The following is a 27413-nucleotide window of genomic DNA, read 5'->3' as shown; positions in this document are numbered from 1 at the left end:
TCAGTAGTGGCTCTGAAATAATTCCCAATTGATCAAGCCACGGAATTGCAGTCATTTACACCGAAGTTTCTTTCTACTTTTTCCCCTCGGCACTCCTGGATATATTGGCAGACGCATATAGTGGCAAAGCCAAAAGAACTAACATCATATAACTCGATTCTTGGTAGACTTCCCTGCAACATATTCTTGTTGCTCAACCTTAATGTAGCCTCCGACTTGGGTTCAGCTATTGTTTTCTAGCATGCTCGTAATAAAAGTGCACTGACGGTATTACCATCTTTACTACTCGGATGGAAGGATCCTTGATTGTAGAGTGTGATTCTTCTCAGTGGCTGGGGACTGTAGAGATTAGCTACTTTTAGGCATTAGAGACGTGCAAATGGGGAAATATATCACTTTTGTAACGAGCTGGCCGACCGGCACGGTTAGAGCCCTCTTGTTTTCCGGGCATTCATTGCTCATTGATGTGCACTTGTAACCCTTTCTCTCTCTTATAAATTGTAGCAGTAAACGTGGAGGAGCTCAGATACGCCATAATCGTCCTTCAAATCGGACACTTGTAATGAAGCCTATACAACATGACTACATGAGGCACAAGTAATCCTCTTAATAAATTTTGCTATCTTCCTTCAAAAAAAAGTTTTAAGATCTATCTAGTTGTTCATATGAAGATGTTATTAAGTCCGTAAATATGATCTCAATCCAAATGATCAGTGATTCCGGGCATTCGACTTGGAAAATCTTAACTTCGGTGAATTTCAGTTGTATTTAGAATGGTTAAGATAGAGTAAGCATTAACATACAATGACTTCTGGGAATTTTCATTCCAGCGTAGTTCTGAGATTGTAATTCTGAGATCTAACGACTGATCTGTTTGCTTCCCTTTTTTAAAAAAGATAATGAATTGATAACGAGGAGGAAATAGTGTTGTTTTGTTTCCTTACAAGAGGGTAAAGGGGTTTTATTTAAGGAACTGATTTCGGCGCTCTAATATTTTGATAAGCTTGCGCTCCACATGTATGTCGTGTAGCATTTAAAGGGCTTTAAGAGCTTTTTGAGAACCGTAATATTCCTCTGACAGCCCTTTAAATACTACACAATAAAAAATGGAGCTCATGTTTATCAAAATATTGGAGGGCAGAAATCATTTCCCTTTCTTTATTTATCTTCTTTTTTGTATCTTGATAGGTCAGGAAAAGGTTCTATGTCCTCCTCTTGTGACTATTTTTTATTTAATAAAATTTCAGGTGCTGCCCAGGGTTCCTAGATAAATTCAGGGTTGAAAAAGGGAATTTGTTAGGAGAAAACCAGATCAGACACACAGCAAACATAAGGGGCATGACGTCCCCACCAATATTTACAGCAGATCCTTCAAGAACAGGCAGCCCCAAACCAAACAGCCCATCCGCCTAGACCCTAAACCTTCCTCATATCCACAAATCCCGAATTAACAATCTCCTCCCCTTTCTTTTCCGCTCCTTTTGCCAACATATCAGCACATTGATTTTCTGATCTCTTCATATGATGGAAATCTGGTCCAACTTTCTGAACTAGATCCCTAGTTTCTGAGATGATGATGGCTAACTTCCAAGGCCGCTTGCTCCGTTGGATTCCCATTTCTCTCACATCTTCTTGATGCCCTTTACTATTTCATTACCTAATCTTAACTTGCTGGCCTGTATACCACTATTTTTTTAAGATGACATTTTATTCAGAAAACAGGCCAGCATGCCCTTTCCTTTTGTTTGTGCTTTGATTTTCATGTATCTTGCTTTGGGGACATATTGCCCCTGGGTTGTAATCATTAACTTGGTTAGAATGAAATCTGTTATCTTTCAAAAAAAAGAGGAGAGGCGAAAAGCAATACAATTCAGAACTGAATGAAACCTGCTGCCTCAATGTTGAGGATCTATGGTTAACTACCAGAGGTGGGATGGGGAGGTAAGAAGCAGCAGAATGGAGCTCTGTGTTACCAGAGTAGGCTGTGATCTGTGTTACCAGAGTATGAGAGCGGTTGTTTCTCAATAATGTTATCGAACGGTTGACATGTAGTCTCTTGTTTTATAGCAATTTACCAATAATCCTTGCATGAGCATAACCCATCTTCAAAGTGATGGAAACGATTCGCATCTCTCACAACGATTTTCCTCCTATGGATATTCGAAATAAACTTGAATGCAGTGTGGCAATCGTTGCAAACTCGAAGATTTTTGGTGACCAAAATGGGCATTCCTGCGTCAATTTTCATGATACCAAAAGCGACTGCAAGCTTCTCACTGTGAATGTTTAGGAAATTCTCCTTGTCTTCCTCCTCCACATCATGCAGAACACACGTTAGGTCAGGAACATATCCTGCCATCCTCATTTCAACAACTAAGCTCTCTATTTTGCTGTAAACTTCTATACGTTGCGGATGAGACTGGTCCGCCGTATGGAACCCATGAACCTCTTTACCAAATTCAATCATGCTAAAAGCTGCCGGTTTCTTCAAGCCTTTATTTTTCATCACTTGTCTCAGATTTCCAACTTCATTCCACTTGCAAGATGCAGCATACACATTTGACATCAACACATAATATCCAGAATGTTTGGGTTCAAGGTGAAGCAGATTCTTAGCTGCAAATTCCCCCAATTCCGCATTGCCGTGGATTCTACAAGCACCAAGCAAGGCTCCCCACACCCCATCATTGGGCTCCAATGGCATTTCCGCAATCAAATCACGAGCTTCTTCCAGAAACCCAGCACGACCGAGCAAGTCGACCATGCAAGCATAGTGTTTCACCACGGCTATTGTAAAGTGCTTCTTTGTCATATCATCGAAACATTTCCTTCCTTCATCGACAAGACCAGCATGACTACATGCAGATAGAAGACAAGTGAATGTGATGTGGTTTGGCTCAACGCCACTTTCTTGCATTTGCGAGAAGAGTTTCATTGCTTCTTTCCCATACCCATGCATACCATAGCCAGAGATTATCACATTCCATGTGCTGACATTCCTTTCGCTGGCCGAACTATTATTGAAGATCTTAGCTGCGGTTTCCAAATCGCCACACTTTGCATACATGTCAATGATTGCATTGGTTAGGGTCGTATCAATCTCCATTCTACTACTGACTATGAAACTATGAGTTTTCTTTCCCAAGTGCAGAGATCCCAAATAAGCACACGCAGAAATGGCAATCAACACTGTCACTGAATTGGCTCTAACCTTGGAAACCTGCATTTGATGGAAGAGTAACAAAGCTTCAGTGGCATGGCCATTTTGGCTATAACCTGAAAGCATTGAATTCCATGAAATGCTGTCTTTCTCCTTCATACCATCGAAAATCATACGAGCCACTTTGACATCACCGCAGTTTGAGTACATTGTAATGAGCGAATTCGTAAAAATGACATCATCAAGAAACCAATTTTGGATCGCGTGAGCGAGAACTGATCTAGCCCTCTTGATATCGCCCAACTGACCAACTGCCGAGGCAACACTAACTGCCGCCACAGAGTCTGCGACAAGCCCTGCCTGTTGCATCTGTTGAAACAGAATTAATGATTCCATGGCGCGCTCCGATTGCTCATAAGCTGTGATCATGGCAGTCCAGCAGACAAGGTCTCTCTTGGACATTCCATCAAACACTCTACGCCCGTCATCTATCTCTCCGCATTTGGCATACATATCGACCAAAGCAGCCTGAACGAACATATCGGATCCGAACCCATTTTTTATCACGTCAAGATGAACTGATTTTCCCTCCAGAACCAGTAATTCAGAAGCACAGACCTTGAGAACAAATGGGAAAGTGTAATTGTTGGGTGTGATGCCTGTCTCTCGCAAGAGTGAGTATAACTCAAGTGTCTCCTTACAGTAACCGCCATTGGCATATGCTCTGATCATTGTATTCCAAAGGAAAGAATTGCATCCTTTAATCGCATCGAAAAGCAAGCGAGCACTCTCCGGGTCCCCGAATCTTGAGTATTTGATGATTACTTGGCCACCCAGATGGGGATTTTGTCCAATGAATCCAGTGACGGCGAGAGATGAATGTATGTTTTTGAGTGATTTTAAGCTATTGCAGGACTGTAGGAGAAGATCATACGAGTTAAATTGAAAAGAGTTATTGTTGTTGGTTGCTTGGAGATCTTTGGGTGATGAAAGGTAATTGTGGCAGAAATTGAATAAGGAGAAAATAAGAGCGTGAGGTTTGGTAAGGAGGTTGAGTGTTGTAGCGATTCTTGAAGATGAATTGGAAGAAGAAGGAGAGAAAATGGAACGGTTGCAGTAGAAAGCGTGCATTCCCTTAAACCAATACCATGTTCAAACAGGAGAATAATTTTGTGTTAGAAATATAACTAGCAGAAATAAAAGAATTAATTACCTTAAATCTGTGCATATGCTTTCGGTATGAAGCACTCAAATTTGGGACACGTGGGACATATCTATGTGATCTTAACTTGCGGGCCCCATTAGATTATATAGCACGAAAATCAGAAAATCACGTTGATCAGGCACTACAAAGTACAAACTATGCCTTTGGTGGACATTTGGTGATTAGGAAGAAAAATAGGAAAGTACTAAAAAGAAAGTCACTTCCATCCTCCTTCCTAAAATACACTTATTGGGCCCTACTTCTGTCTTTGATTACGTGATTGGAGCCGTTGATGGGAATGACAACCATAAGTCTACCAAAATATATTAAGGACACCTTGATCGGATGATATTAGGTCTTTAATTCATCAAACTTTATTTACGATTATGCCAAGTAAAGCTAAATTGTTGATTTTTGAAATCCTTTAGGTCACTTTTGGATACCCACAAGATTTAGATTTGGATTTCTCATATTTGCAGTTGAGATTTGGAATTGGATTAGATCCTTCGATTTCCAAATCAGCTACAACAGTGAAAACAAAATCTGATATTCAAATCTTTTCTGCGAGACCTTATTTGGAAAATCAATATTTGTGGCAATTACCTTCACCCTTGCTGCTCCTCAGTAAGAACAAGACGTCCCTCCCTCCCTCCCCCGTCCTCACGTACACATGAGCATGAGGATGATCGATATATTTTGTATCCAAAACTCAAATCCAAATACAAATACAAAAACATGAGGTATCCAAACGTGGCCTTCTCACACATGGTATGCATGTTTGGGATGAGATCAAGGCCATGTGGGGCCCTCATGATGTTTCACGAGATTAATATTAGAATCATCAATAGATTAACATTAGAATTAGAGATCTGATCTCGAAAAATTCTCTTTAGTTTAGTGGAAAAAACATAGTGGTAATTTTCTAAGGCTGAATGTCGATGGTGCATTCTAGAGGAAATCCTAATATTGTTGGAGTGGATATTATTAGAGACAGAATTAAGGAAAAATTGCCAATGGGGGACATCAAAATACGAGAATTGCCAACGGGGGACACACTTTTGAAAAATTGTTAGAGAGGAACGAAATGGGGGTTATCAAGTCTCTAAAAGGGGGTTATCAACCCTCTAAATGGGGTTATCAAACTCTCAAAAGAGGGTTATCGACCCTGTTTAACAATTTTTCAAAATTGTGCCCCCCCCCCCCCCCCCCCGGCAAATCTCGTATTTTGATGTCCCCCGTTGGCAATTTTTCATAGGGTTAATAATAGTAGGGTGAGATTTGCTTTCTCCCATGCTGGCTAAAGCTAGAGCTACGAAAGAGGGTCTTTGCTACTGTGCTACTTTGGGATTGATAAAATCTTGAATGAATTTGATAATCTTGTCGTCGTCAACATCATCAAAGGTAAAGACATAATACCTTGGCGCATTCACTATATCTGCAATGAATTTTGTTTTTACTACACTTTTAGGGAAGATAATCTAAGTTGCAGCTTGGCCAATCATGCTTGTGATACCAATATTTAATGCAATTTATTGTGAATGATCTATTGTCCCCCAAAACTCTAGAGGAGCTGTTAGATGTGGCAGTTATGAATTCTTTATAATGGCACTAAATAATTGTTGCCTGTATGGGTTAGAGGCAAGGTTCTATGCCCTCCTCTTGTAACATAATGTAGTTGGGTGGAATTAGATAAAAATGCTTCCTGATCACTACAAGCAAATCAAGAACAACCTGGAAATCGAAGGCCGGGATCTAGCTGATGGTAACCTAGACCAAATTGCAGAGGTTGGAGTGATGTAGTGTCATTAGTGAAACATAGCAGGGATGAAATCAATTCACACCGAGAATGGAACAGCAAAGAGTGCAAAATGTTTAGGGGAAGATGACAAAGCAAGTCTCCATAGTCCATACAGGGGAAAATTGCCTGTACTATAGATCCGGACAGTGACGTTTTGTTCTCTCTTTCTCTCTCTCTCTCTCTCTCTCCAGTAGGGTAGGGCAAAGCCCGTCCACGCATTCCGAGTAAAAGGGCCAAAGCCCAAAAGCTCCGTAGGTAGAAGAAGGGCCAAGAGCCAACATAATCATTTATCAGCAGGTAGTAACGTTGAGAGAGAGGATGGATTGAGAGGGGAAGGGCAGAAGGAGAGCCATTCGTTCATCGAGAGGCTATCAACAATCTAATCCTCTCTTTTATCCTCTCCCACCTCCCTTGAAAACACACCATTTTCCTTCGCTTCTTTCCTCCTTCCTTTTCTTCCCATGGCTTCGGCTACTCTTTCAGTTCCAGTACCCAACCCCTCTCTTCAGGTCTACTTCTCTTATCCGACTGCTACTCTTCTACTCTTCTAGCTCTGTAAAATCTTTACAACGGAGTATTTATTGAGAACAACTTTCTCTGTTTCTGTTTCTCTCTCTCTCTGTGAATTTCAGGCAAATGGAAAGGGATTCTCCGATTTCTCGGGACTCAGGAACTCTACGCCTTCTCTTCCCTTCGCAAACAAAACCTCCGACCATTTTCTCTCCCTCATCTCATTCCAGACCTCTGCGGTGAGTTTCTTCTTCTATTCTTCACTCCTTTTCTCGAGATCTACTTTCAACGGTTGAGATCTCTCTCTCTCTCTCTCTCTCTCTCTCTCTCTCTCTCTGGACTATGGAGTGCTGCCCTGACATGGCACCCAAATGGCAAGCACAATCTGTTTAAGTATGAAAGAATAAATAACGCCTAATCCAACAGCTTAAGCTTTTGGACTAACCCGTGGTTTTACATGGTATCAGAGCAAAGATCTTGAGTTCAAAAGTGGGGCCACATGTGCCAAGTGTAAGCTAACCCAAAAGAAACAGGACCCACACATGAGTAGGAGTGTCAAAGTATACAAGAATAAATAACTCGTTCTCAAGAGCTTAGGCTTTTCAAAATAAATGGTTTTGTTTTTTAAAATGGTTTTTCGAAAGTGTTTTACTGAATGCTTTTGGAGACTAAAAATTTAGTCCTACATGGGACGTTTGGAAAGGTGGTGAAGGGCATATAAAGCCTCTCTCACCTTTGAGTTTTACTTCACAAGCTTAAGTCACATATGGTGGGCTATGAGACGATGGAACACACCGTCTACACACACAGGCACATGGAGCAGGGGCGGTTAGCTGTAGAGCGGTAGAGGCACATGTGGTGATCTTCATCGCACTTCACACTTTTTCAACGTGAAAATTTACCAGTATGTCTATAAAAAAATACTAGTAATCGAACTACAAATACACAGCAAGATTGTGATTTCTAGAGCTTCCGAAGGGCTTTTTGCACTGTTCTTTTTGCTTTTTATCTTTCTATTTCTTTGTAGTGCACGCAACTTATCCATTGCCAGGGCAAATATATTGTCTTAAGTGATGTTGTAACACACCTTCAATCATTCTAATTCACCATCATATTTTCCACTATCCACCATCTTACTTTTTTATTCACATAAATGTCGATCTAGGGTTCAATGGAAGCACAAACTAAACGGAGAGGTTGTAACAACCCTTAACTATGCCCCTCTTAATATTAAGTAGAAAGGGGTTTGCCAAGCTATGTCAACTTAAAGGCTTGACATCAAGAATCTAAAAGCAATGCATATGACCTTACTGAGTTAGTGGCTTTTGAGATTTGGCGAAGACTGATCTCAGTTGTGGTGCATTGCCATTGTCAGCAAATATGGTGTTAACCTGTTTTTTTTTTATAGGTAAGCTGTGGTTAGGCATGGACCCCTACCGGTTTATTTGAAAGATAAAAGATGAGACAATCAGCTTACAAAAACAAACCCTATCACAAGAATAGGGAAACAAACCAAGAGAACAACGAATATGGTGTTAACCTTGAAGACTTGTATCCGCTAGATGAGTACAGTTTTAAGGGGAATACAGTTTGGAGAGATATTATGAAAGGTTTTCTGCTTTTTAGGAGGGGCATTCAATTAAGAATTGGTATGTGTAAGATAATCAAATTTTGGAAGGATGTGTTGTGGTCATCGAGCTTTAAAAGGGGATTTTCTGCATCTCTTTCAGGCAACTTTAGATCACGATACCTGTCAAAGAATCGTTCATTAGAAAAAAATCTCTGAATCTGATGGAGAATCAGATTTCACTAGGATTTCTTTGATAGAAAGATCGATAGGATGATTGCCTTTTTAGACCTGCTAGATTCATCTTACATTAGGTATTCCAAGAATGGTCAGAGAATTTGGTCTTGGATCGTTGTTGGCCGGTGTTTGTTATGTTCTTTCTCTGTCGTCGTCTTATGCTCTTTGCTTATAATAAGAACTTGGAGAACTCTGGCCCCTCCAAAAGTTTGTGCTATTTCATGGACAACGCCCAACAAAATCCTCACAGTGGATCACCTTTGGAGTCACAAGATGATCATTATTGACCATTGCACCTTATGCCTCGCGGTGGGTGAGATTGTAGTCTGTAGATCATTTATTAGTCCACTTTAAGTTGGCTAGAGCAATATGGGCATTTGTGCTTTAGCTCTTTTATTTTTCTTGGGGTCTTTACTTTGAATATCAAAGAATTGTTTGAGGAATGGTCACTTGCCCTTTGACATAGTAGGAGTCGAAAATTGTGGACTTTTTCTCTTTTGGCTATAATATAGGTTATCTGGAAAGAAAGGAACAACCACTTCTTCAAAGGGAGAGCCAAAAGTTATTACAGATTGAAGCAGCAGTTATTCTCCTTAATGGTTCCCTAGGCTAGCATCCTTCCAGAATTTAGGGTATCGGAAGTCTTTCCTTCAACAGATCTTGGGATATCATTCATCATAGCAGGATTCCCTCAACTAAGGTGACTCCATAGTGGACTCCTCCACCAGGTTATGTGAAGCTTAACTTCGATGGATCGGGTCCAGGGAATCAAGGCCTTCTGGTGTTGGGGACCTTTTGCACGAGGTAGATGGTGGGGCCAAATGGACCTTCTCTAGTCCGAGGGGTCTATCGGATGCGACCAATGCAAAGTGCAGCGCTTTTAACAGGTATTCATCTTGTGGCTGAAGTGAACTTGGAGCACCCCATTGTGGTTGAAGACTCCCTCAATGTGATATGTTGGATTAGGTTTAGAGCGTCATTTCTTTGGTGATATAAGAAATTTTGGACCAATGGCTGGGTACCTGATAAGTGTTCATCATGTTTGTAGGTCCACTAATAGTGAGGCCGATAGGCTAGCTAGAGATGGGATCGATAGAACCATGATGGAGCTTTTTGACTTTCTTCCCCCAAACCTATGTTGTATTGTTCGTCTTTTTTCTTTTTTTTTGAATGGTAAAAGTGAATGCATTAAAAGAAAACGAGACCGAGAAGGTCTCTGAAATTACAAGAGAGAAGAGGGCCTATCAACCCCAAAAAATACAAAAAACCAAAATAGCTAAGGGGGAAGAAAGTCAAAGAGCCTAAAAACTCCTTGCAAGTTTGTCAGCCTCTCCATTCGCTGAATGAATAAAGGAAATCGAAGCGGATCCAATTCTATCTTGGATCTCATCAAATAATGCGGCAAACCTCCAAGGAGCTATGTGTGAGCCTCTTAGCCATCTAACGATTTTGAGAGAGTCCCCTTCTACCACCACCCTATTTAGATCTTCATTTGGTAACAACTTTATACCTTGGTGAATGGCTTGAACCTCCGCTTCATTGAAATCTGCTACTCCTATAGGACCACTAAAAGTCCATAACACACACCCCTCCTTATTACTCAACAGACCTCCAATACCTGAGGGACCCGGGTTCCCTTGACTTGAACTGTCAAGATTCAATTTCAAAATTTCTTTGTTTGGCTTGTATTTGACCATCTTGGTCTTTTCTTTTAATAAATCTGTCATTAAAAGAAAAAATTTAAGTGGCTTGGGAATTGTGCCTACACCCGCGGGCAAAAACAATCAGTGAACTTCCACAATGTGAAGATTATACAGTTACAAAAGATACTTTTTAGGTCTACAACCATAACCTTATATTGTAATCATATGGGGGACATAGGAGTATACATCTGACGGAATTAGAGACATAAATATAACTGTTTTTATGAACTTGAGCCAAACTAGGTCCAAGAGTGTGGAGTAACTTCCCTTTGTAGTGTATATAAGAAACAAAGCAAGAAGGCTAATGGTTACTGTTACTAGCTTTGTGCCTCTATGCATCCTGTAGAGAATTAACCAACATCCATTTGCAAAGTGGAAGTAGGTAAAGGGCTGGCAACGGGGCGGGTCGGGGCCGGATGTTGGGGTCCCCTACCCCTTCCCCTCTGCGGGGAATTTCCCCCCTCCCCTTCCCCTCCCCTCTACGGGGATGGTAGGGAATCCCCCTCCCCGCGGGGAATATCTAATCCCCTTCCCCTCCCCTTCCCCTCTCCGCATCCTTCGGGGACAAAATCCCCGCCCCGCCCCAACATCACCCCCTCTTTAGTCATTGATACACTAATGCTGGGTGTCCCTAATCAACTTGATGCAATTTCAATATCTAAAAATGTTATAAACTAACAATCGATAGGCTTGCTGTTAATTAAATTAGCAGGAGATTGGTATAAGGAGTTTGTCTTCTCTTCTTTATATATTGATTGAAATGCTGGGCAGCAACGAACGTCCAGATTTCACTTGTTTGCAGTGTTTTTTTACTTGAAGATTTAATAAGAGAGGGCATATCTATATTCGGTATTTGTGTGTGGACGATGGATGGATGGACCCATTGGACCGACAATAGCCGTTGTTGGATGATGGGATTTCCGCACATTGCTAATTGGATTCGATCCAACTTCAATTTTAGATCAAGTGGTATCATAGCCTGCCACTTAGAGTACCCAACATCCAAACCCCATTTTGGATCATTAATTTTGGGAAATGTTATGAGCACTACTGTATTCTGATGATCGCACTCCTGACTTTATTAAAAGTAAGGTATGGCCCGCACCATATGATGATCCAAACCGTCCATTAGATGGTGCACACCCTAAATAGGTTGCGCCCAAAAAATCATTTCCTTAGGTTGATCCTTACCTTCCGGTCTGTAGAGGTGCTGAATGATCCTATTCCTCCATAGATCGGAGGGTTAGGATCAACCTATGGAAATGATTTTTGGGGCACAACCTATTTAGGGTGTGCCCCATCTAATGGATGGTTTGGATCATCGTATGGTGAGGGCCATACCATACTTTTAATAATAAAATGCAATTTATTTTGGCTACCGATGTTGGCACTACGATTTTTTGATAATTGTATACACTTACTCACTCAGCTTGTCTTTATTATTTCAACATCTGTCAAAAGGTTATTATAGTTCCCAAAATGCTCTCAGAAGCTAATTAAAAGGAAAAGACAAGCTAAGTCTATGTTTGGAGGAATCTTGTAGCCGATCCACAGAGTTTCTAGTAGTTATCCTAAAAAAAAATAGTTAAAAATATACAAAAAAAATGGCATTGATTAACGGGGCGAGGCGGGGCGGGGACAACTCCATCCCCTTCCCCTTCCCCTCCCCGCACCGGGGAATTTTTAAAATCCCCTTCCCCTCTCAAATCGGGGAATCCCCGCCCCAAGCGGGGAGGGGCGGGGCGGGGCGGATCCCCGCTTTTTCCTGGTGAAATTGCCAGCCCTAAGTAGGTTATGCTTGATAATGAGTATTTTTTATTTTGGCTGCTACCCTCACCTTACTTGAGCCAGTAGATGAGTCAATTCGATTAAATTGAACCTTAAGTGTCCTTTCTCTATTTACAGAAGTGTTGGGTGTATTCCCACTTCAACAACTCAAATTTACACCCTCTAACATATGTGGAGCATCCCACTCATATCTGTTTTTGCTTATACTCCCTATGGTAGGACAGTACGTTCGTCGATGTTGTTTTTTGGGAGATTTTCTTTGCTAGGTAAGCATAATTTATTTTAGAAAACGGAGAACTAAATATCTAACAGAGGTCCAAAGACCCAAATCAGAAACCAAAGAAATTAAACAGATCTGGACTGAAATTGACAATTAACAGTTTGGCACCATTGCCTTTTGGGGTGGTTGCATGTTATTTCCCTTTGCTCCTTTTCACGTGTAAATGATTGGGAACATTCACCTAGTGGCCTCTTATGAATGGTCTGGAATCTCGATCACATTCACATGGCCCACATGTACTAGATTAGACTAGAGTGCTCAATTACTGAAAAGAAATGAAAACAAATTGTACATCATTGTTCATATTGTATTTTTTGCATGCTCTCATTAACTAAAAGCGTATTGTAACCCATGATTTTGGTAGGCCCTATCATGGAGATGACATCTCAAAAAAATTTCCCTTCTTGGATGATCAGATTATCCAATAAAAAGTATGCGAATTGATAGTTATCAAAAAAATTGAATCAATCTACACTTCAGTTTCTATTTTGTATGAATGATTTTTACGCTATGTCATCTACAAGTCAGGGGCCCTTGGATCATTTTGGCATCAAGTGAGTTGACCTATTCAAGCTTCTCATGTGCTTCTCATATTAGGAGTTCCTTTTGTTGAAGTCATAGACATGCTCTATTTTTTCAATGATCTACTTTCTGTGTATTGCGCCACTCACTGGATTGTATATATATTTTTTCAAGGTTGGGGGTAGCAGTTACAAGAGAGGAGTGGTGGAGGCCAAGATCAAGGTGGCCATTAATGGATTTGGAAGGATCGGGAGGAACTTCTTGAGGTGTTGGCATGGGAGGAAGGACTCTCCACTAGATGTCATTGCCATCAATGACACTGGCGGCGTCAAGCAGGCCTCACACCTTCTTAAGTATGATTCCACACTCGGCATCTTTGATGCCGATGTAAAGCCTTCCGGCGATAAGGCCATCTCCGTCGATGGGAAGATCATCCAGGTCATCTCTGACAGGAACCCGATCAATCTCCCATGGAAGTAAGCTCATTTTGCCACAATTTACCTCTTAAATCAGTATACGAGAGACTAAGACACATTTAAGCATAAGATTTGACCAATAAAAACACCCAAATCATTTCTATACAGAAGGGATCAGCTCTCCTTTTACTATGGGTCAGTTTGGATGTGCAACACAAATGTATTTTGAGTGCATAAACTGCAACATCAATAGGGATTTTAGATTGGAGTTTGCACACAAATTGCACCTGAGATGCAAGTGGGTACAACCCAAACCCAAAGTCCCAAATTCTATAAACTCATTAAGGAAATTTGAGTTATTATATACACTTGTTTTGTTTTAGGGATATGGGGATTGATCTCGTGATCGAAGGGACGGGTGTGTTCGTTGACAAAGAGGGTGCTGGGAAGCATATTCAAGCTGGAGCAAAGAAAGTCCTGATCACGGCCCCCGGAAAGGGTGACATCCCCACTTATGTCGTTGGAGTGAATGCTGACGCTTACCGTCATTCAGATACCATCATTAGCAATGCATCTTGCACAACCAACTGCCTCGCACCTTTCGTCAAAGTTCTTGACCAGAAGTTTGGTAAGCACTTTGCCGCCCATTGTTTAATTCATAGTACTATGGTTCTTAACAATTTCCATTTTTCTTGCATGCCATCTTTAGGTTAGAATAGACACTCATTCTACAACACTGACTACACAACATGTGGTATCTCTGGGAAAGATGCCTATTTTTCCCCAAACTAGTCGAGTACCTTCCATTTGTCCAAATTTACCATGTCCCCGTGTGATGTGTGAGATTACAATTAGTAAAATTATGTCAAGAATCATATAAAATATAGAAAGACACATTGTGTTACAAATAAGTAGAAGTCGTGTTGCAATTCTTATTAGTTACAGGGAGGCTGACTTTTGGTTTCTTTGTTAGCAATTCAAGGTATCAAACTTTTCGAAGAAGTTTGGTGTATAATAAATTTTTTCTTATACCCTTCACTAGAACTGGAATTCTGTCAAAACAAAAAACGGAGGTGTAGGAAGCCACATTGTTTTTTCAAATTGGTAGAAGCCAAGTGTTGTGGTCCTAAGGTATAGGGAGGTTGACTGTGGGAGTGTGGGTTTCCTTGTGAGCAATACAAGGCATCAAAATTCTTACACGAGTTTCTTGTTTGAGTTTTTAGTTACATCATTTTGATTAGGATTGGCTTGCACCTGTCCATCTCTTAATATATTCACTTGATCTTGATTAGACAAATGGAGATAGAAGTCTAGAAGATTTTCATTGATGTCCTCATGCTATACGAGCACTAATATTGTCTTGCAACCTGTATTGATCATCTAATTGACCCATTGAGACCCTTAGCCCATTTTTTGCTGGGTAAACAGAATTTATTAAAAGAAAAGAAAGATATGGCAAAAAGAGCAGACAAGGAGCTCTTAGAATACGGGGGATTAATCGAATCGGAATTGAGGCTGACCAATGGAGAGGAAGGATATGTTGCTGATAATCATACTGAATTTTGGCTGAATTTTATATTTTCCTGCCATCATGTTCACTGCCATTTGGGAGCCACACTTGGTCGAAACTGGCGAACCAGGATTGTGATTTTTATATTTTCTTGCCATCATGTTCACTGCCATTTGGGAGCCACACTTGATCGAAACTGGCGAACCAGGATGGCGAGATCTATGGCGATAAAGACCGTTGGGACCCTTTGCTTCATAGCGGTATATATTGGACTTTTGTTTGCCCTCGCTTTCTGATTTTGAGATCGTTTACTTAAGATGGTTGAGTTTTGAATTTATGCTCTATCAAGTATACACTTTCTGATTAGGTACCAACCTTTTTTTATTTTATTTCCAAACCTATCACTAGCATCAATGTATGAACAAGAATGGTTTGCTTGCCAAGCTTCTTTTAGTTCAAAAATGTCAAGAGACAATGGGTCCAGTTTGGCAAAATTTCAGTACCGGAGGAAATTACTTTCTGAATTCCAAGTTACTGAGCACGATAGACCTAGCTTTGTGACGATTTTTGGTTAGAAATGAAATTGATTTACACATAATACGGCATTGTCATTTTGTGCAAAGCTCAAGCTATCATTGTGATGTCACATTGACACGATGTATAGTGCCACATAATATATGGTGTACAACAGGGTGATGATAATAGTTTCTTATTCATTCAAAGTTCATCAGTAACATAGTTAAGAGTCCATTTTTGAAAGGTAAGCTGGGGTTTGGTGGTACCCTATTGATTTGCAAAGTACTTCCAACTGATCTATATAACTTAGTAGTAGCACCAGCACTCTCTTTTTTTGCATGATCATAATAAATTGAAAATGCAAGCTGCTTAATGGGTTGTAACCGTGCAAAATATATGGCAGGCATTATCAAGGGCACCATGACCACAACTCATTCCTACACTGGTGACCAGAGGCTGCTCGATGCGAGCCACCGTGACCTCAGACGTGCTCGAGCTGCAGCCCTCAACATCGTCCCAACTTCCACGGGTGCTGCAAAAGCTGTTGCCCTGGTTCTTCCCTCCCTCAAAGGCAAGCTCAATGGCATTGCCCTCCGGGTTCCCACCCCTAACGTCTCCGTGGTCGACCTTGTCATCCACGTCTCCAAGAAGACATTCGCTGAAGAGGTCAATGCCGCCTTCAGAGAGAGCGCTGACAATGAGTTGAAAGGAATCCTCTCTGTGTGTGATGAGCCCCTTGTTTCAGTTGACTTCAGGTGCTCTGATGTATCATCAACCGTTGATTCTTCGCTAACCATGGTTATGGGGGATGACATGGTTAAGGTGATTGCGTGGTATGATAATGAGTGGGGTTACTCACAGAGGGTTGTAGATTTGGCTGACATTGTCGCGAACAATTGGAAGTGATCGATTGCTAGCCGGTGCATGCATTTTAATTTTTGTTTTACCTTTCAAATTTTTATTTTTGTCAAATTGTAATGAGAAATTAAACCCTTTTGAGCCCTGTTTATTATGTAACTTCTCTTCTAAAATCAAGGGTAACTATAGTATGTATGTATTTCCTTCTTCTGTTTGTACTTGAAGACTGGTTTCTAAATCTTCTTTCATGTTGATAAAGGCTCAATGCATTAATAACCAAAGTTGGGCATGGGCCTTTGACATCACCATCAATGAAATAGATGGGAATGAGAAAGGCGAAGCTAAAAAAAAACAACATAACAACTCATTGCGTAAAATGCTAACACCACTTTGCTTCAAGCTGTTGCAACTTACACCAATTAAAGGTTTCTTTTTCTACTATCCTCAGTTGTACATGGGAGAGCCACTCAATTGAATTTTGTGTAAGAAGATTGGGGTTAGAGAGACTGGAAAAGTGTATTGAACTATTTACTTCCTAGATCTAAAAGGAGAAAGACAAATTATTTAGAACAAAAAGAAACCCAATTAATCCAATTAATCAAAAAGTCTCTTCTGGCAAAATCTTAGTAAAACTGAATGACAAACATGAGCTGGTCATGCAACAAGGGAAAACAACCAAGTCTTGCACGATTTCAATCTCGTCGTCTCAAAGGTTTCTGAGAAGGTCTTGTACGATTTCAATCTCCTTATCTCAAGGTTGCTTCTGGGGAAGATGTTGCTCTGAGAAAAACACTGGTGACGAGTATTTAGGCAAGACTACACTTTCAATGCAGTTGTTTACGCGGAAAATTAAAAGACTGATATGGAATACCTTCCTTTGAATGCCTGAATGTCAATAAGATGCTTATAGAGGAGTCACATGGAAATTTATAGGCTATGGACTATGGAGAGAGTGGGAGAGAAATTCATATAAAAAATCATAAAAAGAAGGGATAATTACATTTACACCCCCTCTAGTTTCTGACACATCAACTTCAACCCCTATAGTTTAAAAAGTGACAAAGACATCCCCTCTAGTTTCGTTTTGTTTAAGGTTTGCCCCCTCAGCTGAATGTTCGTCCATAGATTGAAGGGTGAGGATGATCCGATGGAGCTGATTTTTTGGGCACACCCTATCTATGTCAGGACCCATCAAATGAACGCTTTGGATCATCCAAATAATGTGGGCCCATACCCGAATCCAAAGCGTTTGGTAGTGTTTGGATTCGGGTATGGGCCCACATTATTTGGATGATCCAAAGCGTTCATTTGATGGGTCCTGACATAGAAAGGGTGTGCCCAAAAAATCAGCTCCATCAGATCATCCTAACCCTTCAATCTATGGACGAACCTTCAGCTGAGGGGGCAAACCTTAAACAAAACGAAACTAGAGGGGATGTCTTTATCACTTTTTAAACTATAGGGGTGGAAGTGGAAACTAGAGGGGGTGAAAATGTAATTATCCCTAAAAAGAATACATTGGCAACTTTGTATCAAAAATTTGCCAAGAGACCTGACTCTCCTGGTAAGCTGGAGGTTTATATATATATATATATATATATATATATATATATATATATATATATAGTTTGGTTACTTTGTATGCTAACCAGGGACAGCTTAGGAGCCAGAATTTGTAGGGTCAAATAGGTTGGACAACTCATTTGCCTTTTGGGTGACAAACTTGATAAATAATAACAGGGAAATGGCTTTCTACGAAATTGCCTTTTGTATTCTAACCATGGGAAGGCTATGTGCTGAGAAATAGAGAGACTTTCGTCATTAAAAAAAAAATGTATAGTTTTCATGTTTGGGAGAAACTGTTGTATTGGATCAGGGTTGGGATTCTACATATGGTATTGATTCTAACCTCTAGGCCTTTGGTTATTTCATACTTGTAATCTTCGCCTATGGTGGAATCTCTTAGATCGTTGCCAAGTGAATGCAGTCAAGCAACATGATGAATCGTGTAGATTTCGTGTTCTCGATTGTATTTTCCATCAAAATTTTCTGTTTGTTGTGTTTCAGTGAAGCCTAGACCGGCAATCTTCTGGATATAAAAGAAGCTTGGAAATAATTTAGAAATTTCTCTTAATGGCATCTCTTACCTCCTAATTTATCTTCTTCTATTTATCCTCTTGTATACAAGATGGGGGAAGCCTCCAAACATAACCTTGATAGTTGCCCAATAGTTGGATGTCAACATAATTTATAACACATTATACTTATATATAACAGCGACAACTGACCAATAGAAATTCTCCATGTTAAATATAGCCATTGCTACAGAATGATGTAGTGTCTTGCTCCAATTCGTAGCCTTATATTTTGTTAAATAACTACACACAATTTAAGGCTCAAGCTTAATTCTTATATCGGAGATTACTGCAAAAATTAGCTTATTACTACTTTTCTTAGACTGTAGTAAATTCAACAAAATTGTTAACCAACACCAACATTACCGACTGTCTAGACAGCATAATATGCGATCGGTTAGGAGGTTCATAGAAGTATTTTCCATAATTGAGAGAAATCCATTGTGGCAGACTCCTAGAGGTGACATTGGGATTGGTTTAACAATACAATGTGGTATCCCAATCAAGGTTGTTCAAGTCAAAAGCAGGACATTGCTTTCCTAAGAATGGCACTAAAGGTTAGACAAGTAATGTGTATTAAAGGGCTAATAACGGTCACTTCATTTTATGGTTTGTACCAAAACTAAAGCCATGAAAAAGGGTTTGTGGAACTTGGAAGGGAAAATAAATTGTTTTTCCAACCTTTAGAGGAAAATAACTTAACGGTTATACCGTGAAAAGGCTATTTGTAAGGTTTGTGGAATTTTTTGAAGAGAGAAGACTATATTCAGAAAGGTTTGTGGAATTTGGAAGGGAAAGTTGAGTGCTACTCAAGACTATTACTTGGACAGTTTGGATGGGGATATCATTTAAGGAGGTCCATGTGAGGGCTTAGGTCTCCATCTTAAAAGAAGCATCAATCATGAAAAAGTTGCTTCTAATTACAGTCGAGGGCCCTTCTTCACATCAGCTCCTCAACTAAAAGACATTGTATCCTTGTTCTGCCAGATAGCTTGGTTTGTTTGATTGCTTATTATCTGTTAGGAGAAAGCATTCAACTCTCTCTCTCTCTCTCTCTCTCTCTCTCTCTCTCTCACAGAAACACATTCAATGTCCTACCCTGTGAGGTTTTCTTAGCTGTTCAACTAGCTTTACGTGTTTAATATTATTGAGAAATGTTTCCCCACTGTGTGTGTATCACTTAAACTAGAAACATAAAAATTCCCACTATTATTTTCCAATTTTAAAATATTTTCTATTCTGCATCTATGATAATGGGTGAGGGGCCAAAAGACCTCTGTAAGAATCCTCTTGGAGCATCTAAAAATCTCCACCAGAGCTGCTTCCACTTTACAAATTCCTATGCATCATGTCAGCACCCTCTTTACGGTGCCCCCTTATTTTAGCATTTAAGCCATTAAAATCCACTTGGACTTGAAAACTAGCCCCAAGCTAAAGTTAGATTCATATGAGAAGAAATATAAACAATAGAGATACTGTACACGCATCTTCCTTCCAAGATACCTCTTAGTGGGGTACCATGGAAGCCACTCCCACCTCTAAAGTCCAAACCATAAATCCCCACAAATGGGGAAAAAAAAATACAAACATAAAATAATGTTTTCCCTGTTTTTCCTCTTGGATTCATTAGACTTCTCAAACCCACTAAAACTAACTTATACGCATCTCATCTCTACCCCACTTTTTGGTTCCTTGTGAAAGCATCATCTCTGATCTGATAATTCATTTGATGCCTACTTTTGAAATGGCATAGACACATCCATTAAATGTGTATTTAGGGAAGAACATAACCAAAGAAATAAACACCCTCCCGTCTTTTCATTTGCTTTCTCAGAAACAGGTGGAACAAGCCATCCCTTTCAGGAAAGGAAACTGCAATGGAGCATGAATAAGGGCATCCATTACCCATATCCCAATAAGATTATTCCCCAAAAAAGTGGGTGAGATAAAGACATCCCACATCCCAATATAAGTAAAACCTCATATACTTTAAAATTTGTTGTGATTTTTTCTATGGACAGTGTTGTTAGATTCTAGGGAGACCTTTGTATTTAGTTTTGTAGGCTTCTTCCTAGCATGATTCAGATTAAAGAAAAAGAAAAGCAACAATAGCTTATTACTTTCTTGTGGCCTAAAAATAATAGAAAAAGCTATATAACTTAAGAGTTAAGATGGACAAGTCAACTAATATCCACACGAAAACAACCTCTGCCAAATTATGGTACCCACCAGACTCTATTTAAATAAAAGGCTCCCTTTCATAAAGTCTATGTCCCACTCAAATATCCTATGGCAGTCTATATCTTTGGGTTTCCCACTTCTCATGCACAAAAGCCACCACTTCCCATCTCCTTCATTCACTCCTTTGTCTCTATGCTTTTACAAGCTTCTATTACTTTGATTTTTTCAACCATTTGCACTAAGCTATAAATAATATAATCCGTCAGACAAGGGCGTCTGTACACAGCGTTTTACTGGCATCTTGTGTTGCAAATAAGCCATGCCATGGGTCTCTTTCTTTGTGTCAGTCAGGCCACCCATCAACCCAAGTCTTGCTCCACCAGACCGAAGCCCAAAAAGACAGAAAGAAAAAGGAGAGGTGTCCATGTATTTGCAAGCTTCTCCAGGCTTTTATCCATTCACCAGTCTATAGTAATAAAAAAAAGGGAAGCCATATGATATTAGATGAACAAATAAGTTACTTATTTCTACTTGTGGGTTTTATCCTTTCACCGGCCAGTGAAAAAAATTAACCAAATACAATAGTAGATCAGCAGAACATCTAGAGAGAGTTAAGGTCTTCTTAGTAACATTGGATCAGCAAAACGTAGGCTGCGTTTTGATTGCCTGAATCAGGAATCAGAATTGGCATCCTATTCTGATTCTCATGTAAAGAGAATGAAATAAAATTAAAATTAAAAAATTTAATTCACAACATTTTTAATAAAAATTCCATTCTAACTGCGACAGAGTAAAATACCGACTCTTGGGGCAGAAAATAAATTCTGGCATTTTCTCCCTTTGATTCTCCCCAGGTGTCAATTCCACCCCCTGATTATGTTCATTTTGTGCTGAACCAAATGGCAAAATCGGATGGAATCAGAATGGGATGCTGATTCCAGCGCCTAATTCCATCAATTGAAATGCGCTGATATAGAGATATTTACATCGGCAATAGCACCCCAACCAAAAAAAAAAAACAACCACCACCTCGCTCACAAGATTACACAAACTTATGTCACCTTTTACCACTCGAAAGAAATTTTCAAAATAAAAAAGCCAGATGGAAACGACCAAAAGTGGGTGGAATGGAAATATCAATCTTTCTATAAAAAGATGAGATGAAATTATATTTCATTATATATTTTTGGGATTTGCTAGGGTCCATTTCGCGCTGCATTTCGCGGCTGGTCTGTCGCATGTCATACCAGCTACCTCGTGAATGAAGACAACAGCTTTTGTCTCCATGCACTAGGTGGCTTGTCTGACGTGTGACAGACCAGCCGCGAAATGCTTTTTGCTATGGACGCTAGCAATTCCCTATATTTTTACAGGCTTCCCTAATGTTTATGCATACTGTATTATTACTCCAATATAATATTAGATGCTATAAAAGATGGAGATGTGTTTATCTTTTGTTCCTGCCCGGTCACCCCTTTTAACGCCCTGCCTCACCAAACCCAACCAAGCAAAAAACAATAATAAGAGAGTGCTCTTCTAGGGCTGTCAATGAACCCAGACAATACAATGGATATGTAAAACAAATTTCAATCCAACGGATCCTTTTGGATTCATATTACAAGATCTGATCAGGATTTGAATAATCAACATTTTCAAAAAGTTGATTAGATTCAAACAATTACAAAATTCTTTTGATGAATTTAAATTTTATAACAAATACTGTTAAAATTCTGAATTTCACTGATCTCACATATTCTAACAAATTCATATGTAGGTAATTCCGTAGAAAGCCATTTAGCGGCTCACTTTTGCAGGAGAGAACAGCCACACAGGCTCACTTTTTAGTTGTCTTATTGATTTAATTCATCTGAGGTGGCTGTTTTCTCTCGGAAAAGTGAGCCGCTAAATTGCCAACCAAATCCCATGTAAATATGACTTACAGAATGTGAAACAATCCAAAAGCTTAAGCCATTGGAAATGCCGTTATTCAATATTTTATACTTTAATGCTCCTCATGTCAAGCCCCTCTTTTTTTACAGTTGGCCTACACGTGGCACATATGGCCTCTCTTTTTGGCTGGGCCATTAGACGTGGATTTTTAATATCAAGGAGCTTTGAACTCGGGACCTTTGGTCTGATACCATGTGAAACAACTAAATTACTCCAAAAGCATAAAGCCGTTATTTAAGCTCTTATACTATAACACTCTGCCTCACATGTGGCCCCTCTTTTTTTAGGTTTGGTCTACATGTGGCACGTGTGACCCTCTTTTGCGTTGGCTTTTTGGATTTTTTTTAATAGGAAGAAAGTTTGGAGGAAACCATGTGAAACAAGCAATTACTCCAACAGCTTAAGCCATTGGAGATTTGGAGATGGCATTATTTAATCTTTTATACTTTCTAACATAAAACTAGGTTTTATTTATATGATATGAAGAGGTAGAAGGACATAATGAGGTGTGTGTACATTAGTAGCCCTGAAACCAACCCGGCCTGAGAATAGACAATAGAGGCGGTAGAAATAAAATTAAATGCAGGGGCCGGCAGCAACTGCACCAACACGAACTTAGTTTCCCAATGAAGATGAAAACGCTTGGAGGCCTCCCTTGCTCTTGTCACCCTTAATAAGCCTTAAACCTACCTACACCTCATCTTTTTTTTTGAAATAGTACCTACACCTCATCTTGTCGCATCTACTATGTCAACACATTCATTTCACAATAGGACAGATTGATACGGGTGGAAGTGGCTAAAATTTGTGGGTCCCGTCTCCTGTTTTACCGAGACAAAATTCCAGCTACGAAATCAATTGGATCATCCAAACAAATAATTCAATCTCTTGGGCCCACCTTCACTGAATATATTATCTTCTGAAAATCTTTCGCAATAGAGTTAGGATTCCTCTTGCCCCGGTTGCGTATTCAAGCTGCACGTTGAGGAGTTTATAGCGATGTTTTTCTAGGGCATGGCCTACCTATGAAGTAGACTAATGAACAAATGAATGGTTAGGTTCATTAAACAAGTAGGATTCCTCTTTTTTATTTTCTTTCTTTTTTCTACACACTTTCTCAGGATTAGGATTGGTGAAGAAATAGAAAAAAACAAAACAGAGTTCCTGATTTGGGGTAAAAATATAGGATCGTTTTTTAGTCATAAGGAAGCTCCTGACGTTTTGGTAAAGAAAACCCTAATCTGCCCTAATTTGGTAACAGACCAGCACATATTTTCAATCCCTCTGTTTAACACCCCCATAATAATTCGTATATACAGAGTACTGACAGAGATCAGAAAGCCGTAGTATAGTTTGGAAAAAAGGAGAAAGGAACGTATCAGTAACCACTCATGACTCAACAACGCTCGTCTTACGTCTTTTAACCCTCCTTAAAACCGTATTAACTCAACTAAGATGGCCGAGTTTGAAGGGTGCCCCAAACACAAGTTGCCGAGTTTAATATGAAATCAACCGAGTCAGCCCCTGACTGCCGAGTTTAATATGAAAAAGGATCCAATGTTGGCCTCTTCATTTCTATAGAGCACCCATTACGCGCTCCAGAATATTAATCGCGAGTGGGACCATTGTCAGACTAATCAATTGGAAGGCTAGGATCTTCTATCAATTTTCTTCTCGCTGCCAAAGCCAAGTCAGCTCTCCCCATTCTAAGTACTGACAAATGACCCAACCCTACCCAATAGAACCATGTCCCACTGTTAGCTTTCGCTATCGACGGAATTAACACATGCAATCTTAGCAAGCTTTTTCTTCCACATTGGAAGAACTTCTGCACGTTTTATGTGACTGAACGATTCTCTGTGTGGGGACCAACGTAATCCGAGACTTCTCAGCGTTGCATGGCTGGGATCGACCGATCAATGGAAGTTTTTGGCCATGGTAAAATCAGAGTGGAACCCACAAAGAGCTCCCCAATACGAAGTCTCTTGTTTTTGGTCCACCCCACAAAGAGAGAGGGTAGTTATATGATATTTTGGTTGGAGCGAGAAAGACTCGTTTACCGTAGCATTATCACCCTCCCGTGCACGGGAGGCTACATTATTATTATAATAAAAGGACAAGAAACAAGTACGTACAACGCCGGGTAGCCGTTAAGTTCGGGGCTTTGAATGGAGGAATAAAATAATGAAGGAATTCATCAACAGAAAAAAAAAAGTAAAAAACGATACCATAAACCAAAAAAAGAAAAAAGATTATCAGAATCACGAGTCCAACGTGCAAGGGAAAATATCGGCGACTGATATGTACTGAGATGGCTTTTCAATACAGTATAGTTGGGACTCTAAAAATAGAAAAAAAAAAAAGGATGGTTACCGACATTTGGGCTCCGGAACGTATCGGATACGCCCGTTTACGAAAAATGTCGCGGACTTTTCAGTATTCAAAAAAGAAATCACGAGATTCACGACATGAAGATTTGAAGGGTAGCGTTCTTCACGGAGTTGCAGATAGGGCAAGAGTCGAGCTTCGTCTCGCAGTCTTTGCAGAGACAGAGGTGCCGGCACGGTAGAAGGAGAACGGACACGTCATTTTCCCGGCAGACTCTGCAACTTCTCCTATCTTGATTCTCTCGAATCGCTTTCTCCGTTTCCCTTCTATCTTCAAAGCAACATGACTGCGCATCGTCACCAAGAACTCCGATCAGGTCGGAGTTATCACCGTAACCTTCCTTTGTGAGACCGGTGTTCTGAAGGAGGACCTGCTCGAGGCTCGACCGTAGATTTGAGACGATTGCTTCGTTGTTCTTTGCAAAGGTGAACCATATCTGATTCTCAGCGCTCATCTGTTTCACTTTCTCTTCCAGTTCAGCGTTCCTCCTCCTCGCGTTCTCTAGCTCAGTCTCCTTTTCAGTTAGCCTTTTCAAGACTTGTTGTTCCAAGATCGAAAGCAGAGATCTGCAATGCCTCTTCCTCGTCTCTTCTAATCCCAATCGAAGTTTCTCGTTCTGGAAAAGGATCAAAATCTCGATCAGAACCACAGAAATAACGAGAAAGCCTAAAAAATTAAAAAACACATGAATTGCAGACTTAATTAAATAAAGTGAAGCGTGTACCTGGAGACGGATGAATGCGTCAATTTCGATGTTCTGGTTGTACAGAGAAGATGCAAGATGTTGAGCGATAGGGGCGCCAAACAGAGGAGAGGCGAGACCGGATCTTCCACTCGTCGATGTCATTTCGGACCCGTTCAATCGATTCTCTCGGCAAGAAAGCTGCAAACCGGTGGAAATTTTCTGAGAAACCTTGGGAATGTTCACCAATTGGAACTGTTGTTCTTGATGATTCTGTTGTTGTATGAGACCGATTGTTGGATCATCTCGACTCCTTTTCCGAGATCCAGATACATTGCAGGTCAATTCACTCTCAGGATCGCTGAAAACCGTTCCCTTCAAGATCTGATTTCCAGCTGCATCAAATAAAGAAAATAATCAGATGAAACGCCAACAAGAAAAAAAAAAAAAGATAAAGAAAACGAATCAAATCAGCAGGACGGTTTCAACGGCTTACCGTAATTGCTGTAACCTCTCAACAGGTTGACGCTTTGGTTTTCCCGATATTGCTGCAATTGTATCTCTTCGAAAACGCCATTACGCGCCCTAAAAATCCAGACCAAAAAAAAATCAGAGGAAAAACAAGATAATGAAATCTCTCTCCGAATGAAAATCTCACCAATTATTTTTTCAATCGTTGATGGAAAATAGAAAGATGAAAAAAGAACCATGCGCTCACCCAAAAGCATTCGTCGGATACTGAGCTTGTACGGCCATTGTAATGAAAGATTTTTCAAGACTTGAAAATCTCTAGAGCGCGCGGGAGAGAGAGAGAGAGAGAGAGAGAGAGGTTTAAGGAAATAAGGAAATGGGTGTGAAGGATAAGTTTTTATAGGAGGGCAAAGTAAAAGGGAGGGAGAGATAGAAAGGTCTATTTCTTTAAACTATTTATTTATTTATATATTGATGTGGGAGGTGGTGGAGGGAGCATTGACACGCCATTATAAATGAATGAGCGCCGATGGTGCGCCTGTTGCTGCAACAGACAGTCAAACGAGACAACACGGGGAACGAGTGGAAAACTGCGCACCTGCTCCCTATTGCTAAAGGAAACAAAAGAATATGGGTGTGCACTGTAACAAAATACTGGTGTATTAAAAATATTTATGACAGGAAAAAGCAAGAGATCTTAATCTCCCTTAAAAACAACGCCCCCTCCACGTCCACGTCGTGAAGAGAGATCAAAATTTAAAAGTCGTGTCACTCGCACCTCTGTAGAGAGGAACCCCAGTTTTTAGACAGGACACCCTTCAGCTCTCTTCTTTTCACCGCTAGTCAAATGTTATAAAGCTTCTGTATATCTTTTTATATCCAACCATAGGAAATACCGAGATTTCTTTATTTGCCCTAACTTTTTTCTTTTATTTTTTAATAAAATTTTAATTTAGGAAAGGTTTTTGTTATCGAGGGCCCTAAGGTTATACCAGAAATCGGCCCGTATCCATGCAATTGTTAAATTAAGCCTACCAATATAACTTAATTAAAATTAGGGCACCAGCGTAATTGGGAAGCACGGATTCTCCGTATCACACCTCCCTCTCTATTAACAACATTGGTAATTTGATTGGAAAACGAAACCATGCTAGTTCTAAAGTAGAAATCGAGGGTAACTTGCTAAGATTGTCTTGATAAGCTTCGAAACTGGAATTTTTTTCCCACCATAGTCCGGTCAATCAAATATTGAATTTTTATTTTACCGGGATACTTTGAGGGAGTTTTTTTACCCACCAATCTTCCAGGAAGTTTTTTGTTCCACAAAAATCCCAAGAACCAAAAAAATTCCGGCAACCAAACAGAGTACCAGTTGAAAAGTTTCAAAGAGAGGCAAGCTTCTCAAGCTGCGAATGACATCAACTCTGTAATAAAACCTCAGGCTCCATACTAGCACCGTAATTATGCTCCTGTGTAGCTTTCTTGCCGTTTATGCCTTAGCTTGAGTCGAGCACAGGGTCTTCTCCTAGTCCAAACT

At 40.0% G+C, this 27413-nt stretch overlaps 2 protein-coding genes and 1 pseudogene across 2 annotated transcripts; 1 reads left to right on the top strand and 2 right to left on the bottom strand.

The window, feature by feature from the left end:
* Positions 1 to 1953: 1953 nt before the first annotated feature.
* On the bottom strand, positions 1954 to 4515 carry LOC143861199 (pentatricopeptide repeat-containing protein At3g26782, mitochondrial pseudogene; annotated as a pseudogene).
* Positions 4516 to 6439: 1924 nt separating this feature from the next.
* LOC143861200 (glyceraldehyde-3-phosphate dehydrogenase A, chloroplastic-like) lies at positions 6440 to 16276 on the top strand. The gene is made up of 5 exons (XM_077372131.1): positions 6440 to 6671; positions 6795 to 6911; positions 12944 to 13245; positions 13569 to 13813; positions 15615 to 16276. Exons 1-5 carry the CDS (start codon positions 6624 to 6626, stop codon positions 16115 to 16117), a joined length of 1215 nt encoding a protein of 404 aa, XP_077228246.1. The 5' UTR covers positions 6440 to 6623; the 3' UTR covers positions 16118 to 16276.
* An 8336-nt stretch (positions 16277 to 24612) lies between these two features.
* LOC143860632 (BOI-related E3 ubiquitin-protein ligase 1-like) lies at positions 24613 to 26440 on the bottom strand. The gene is made up of 4 exons (XM_077371372.1): positions 26124 to 26440; positions 25902 to 25990; positions 25448 to 25800; positions 24613 to 25339 (listed from the first exon to the last, which is right to left on the bottom strand). The coding sequence occupies exons 1-4, from the start codon at positions 26159 to 26161 to the stop codon at positions 24797 to 24799; spliced, it is 1023 nt and encodes a 340-aa protein (XP_077227487.1). The 5' UTR covers positions 26162 to 26440; the 3' UTR covers positions 24613 to 24796.
* Positions 26441 to 27413: the final 973 nt, after the last annotated feature.

The sequence above is a fragment of the Tasmannia lanceolata genome, unplaced genomic scaffold (assembly GCF_043159265.1).
Source record: "Tasmannia lanceolata isolate RefF3 unplaced genomic scaffold, GAP_Taslan_0.1 ptg000037l, whole genome shotgun sequence".
In the NCBI taxonomy this organism is placed as follows: domain Eukaryota; kingdom Viridiplantae; phylum Streptophyta; class Magnoliopsida; order Canellales; family Winteraceae; genus Tasmannia; species Tasmannia lanceolata.
Note: the sequence above shows the minus strand (reverse complement) of the source record. Positions and strands in the feature narration are given on the sequence as shown.

Bases quoted from the DNA above. Each gene is read 5' to 3' on its own strand.
- LOC143861200 (XM_077372131.1), top strand. From the start codon at position 6,624: ATGGCTTCGGCTACTCTTTCAGTTCCAGTACCCAACCCCTCTCTTCAG. The intron at 6,672-6,794 runs GTCTACTTCTCT...TGTGAATTTCAG, and splicing joins TACCCAACCCCTCTCTTCAG to GCAAATGGAAAGGGATTCTC. The intron at 6,912-12,943 runs GTGAGTTTCTTC...TATTTTTTCAAG, and splicing joins TCTCATTCCAGACCTCTGCG to GTTGGGGGTAGCAGTTACAA.
- LOC143860632 (XM_077371372.1), bottom strand. From the start codon at position 26,161: ATGGCCGTACAAGCTCAGTATCCGACGAATGCTTTTGG. The intron at 25,801-25,901 runs GTAAGCCGTTGA...TATTTGATGCAG, and splicing joins GAGAGGTTACAGCAATTACG to CTGGAAATCAGATCTTGAAG. The intron at 25,340-25,447 runs GTACACGCTTCA...ATCCTTTTCCAG, and splicing joins ACGCATTCATCCGTCTCCAG to AACGAGAAACTTCGATTGGG.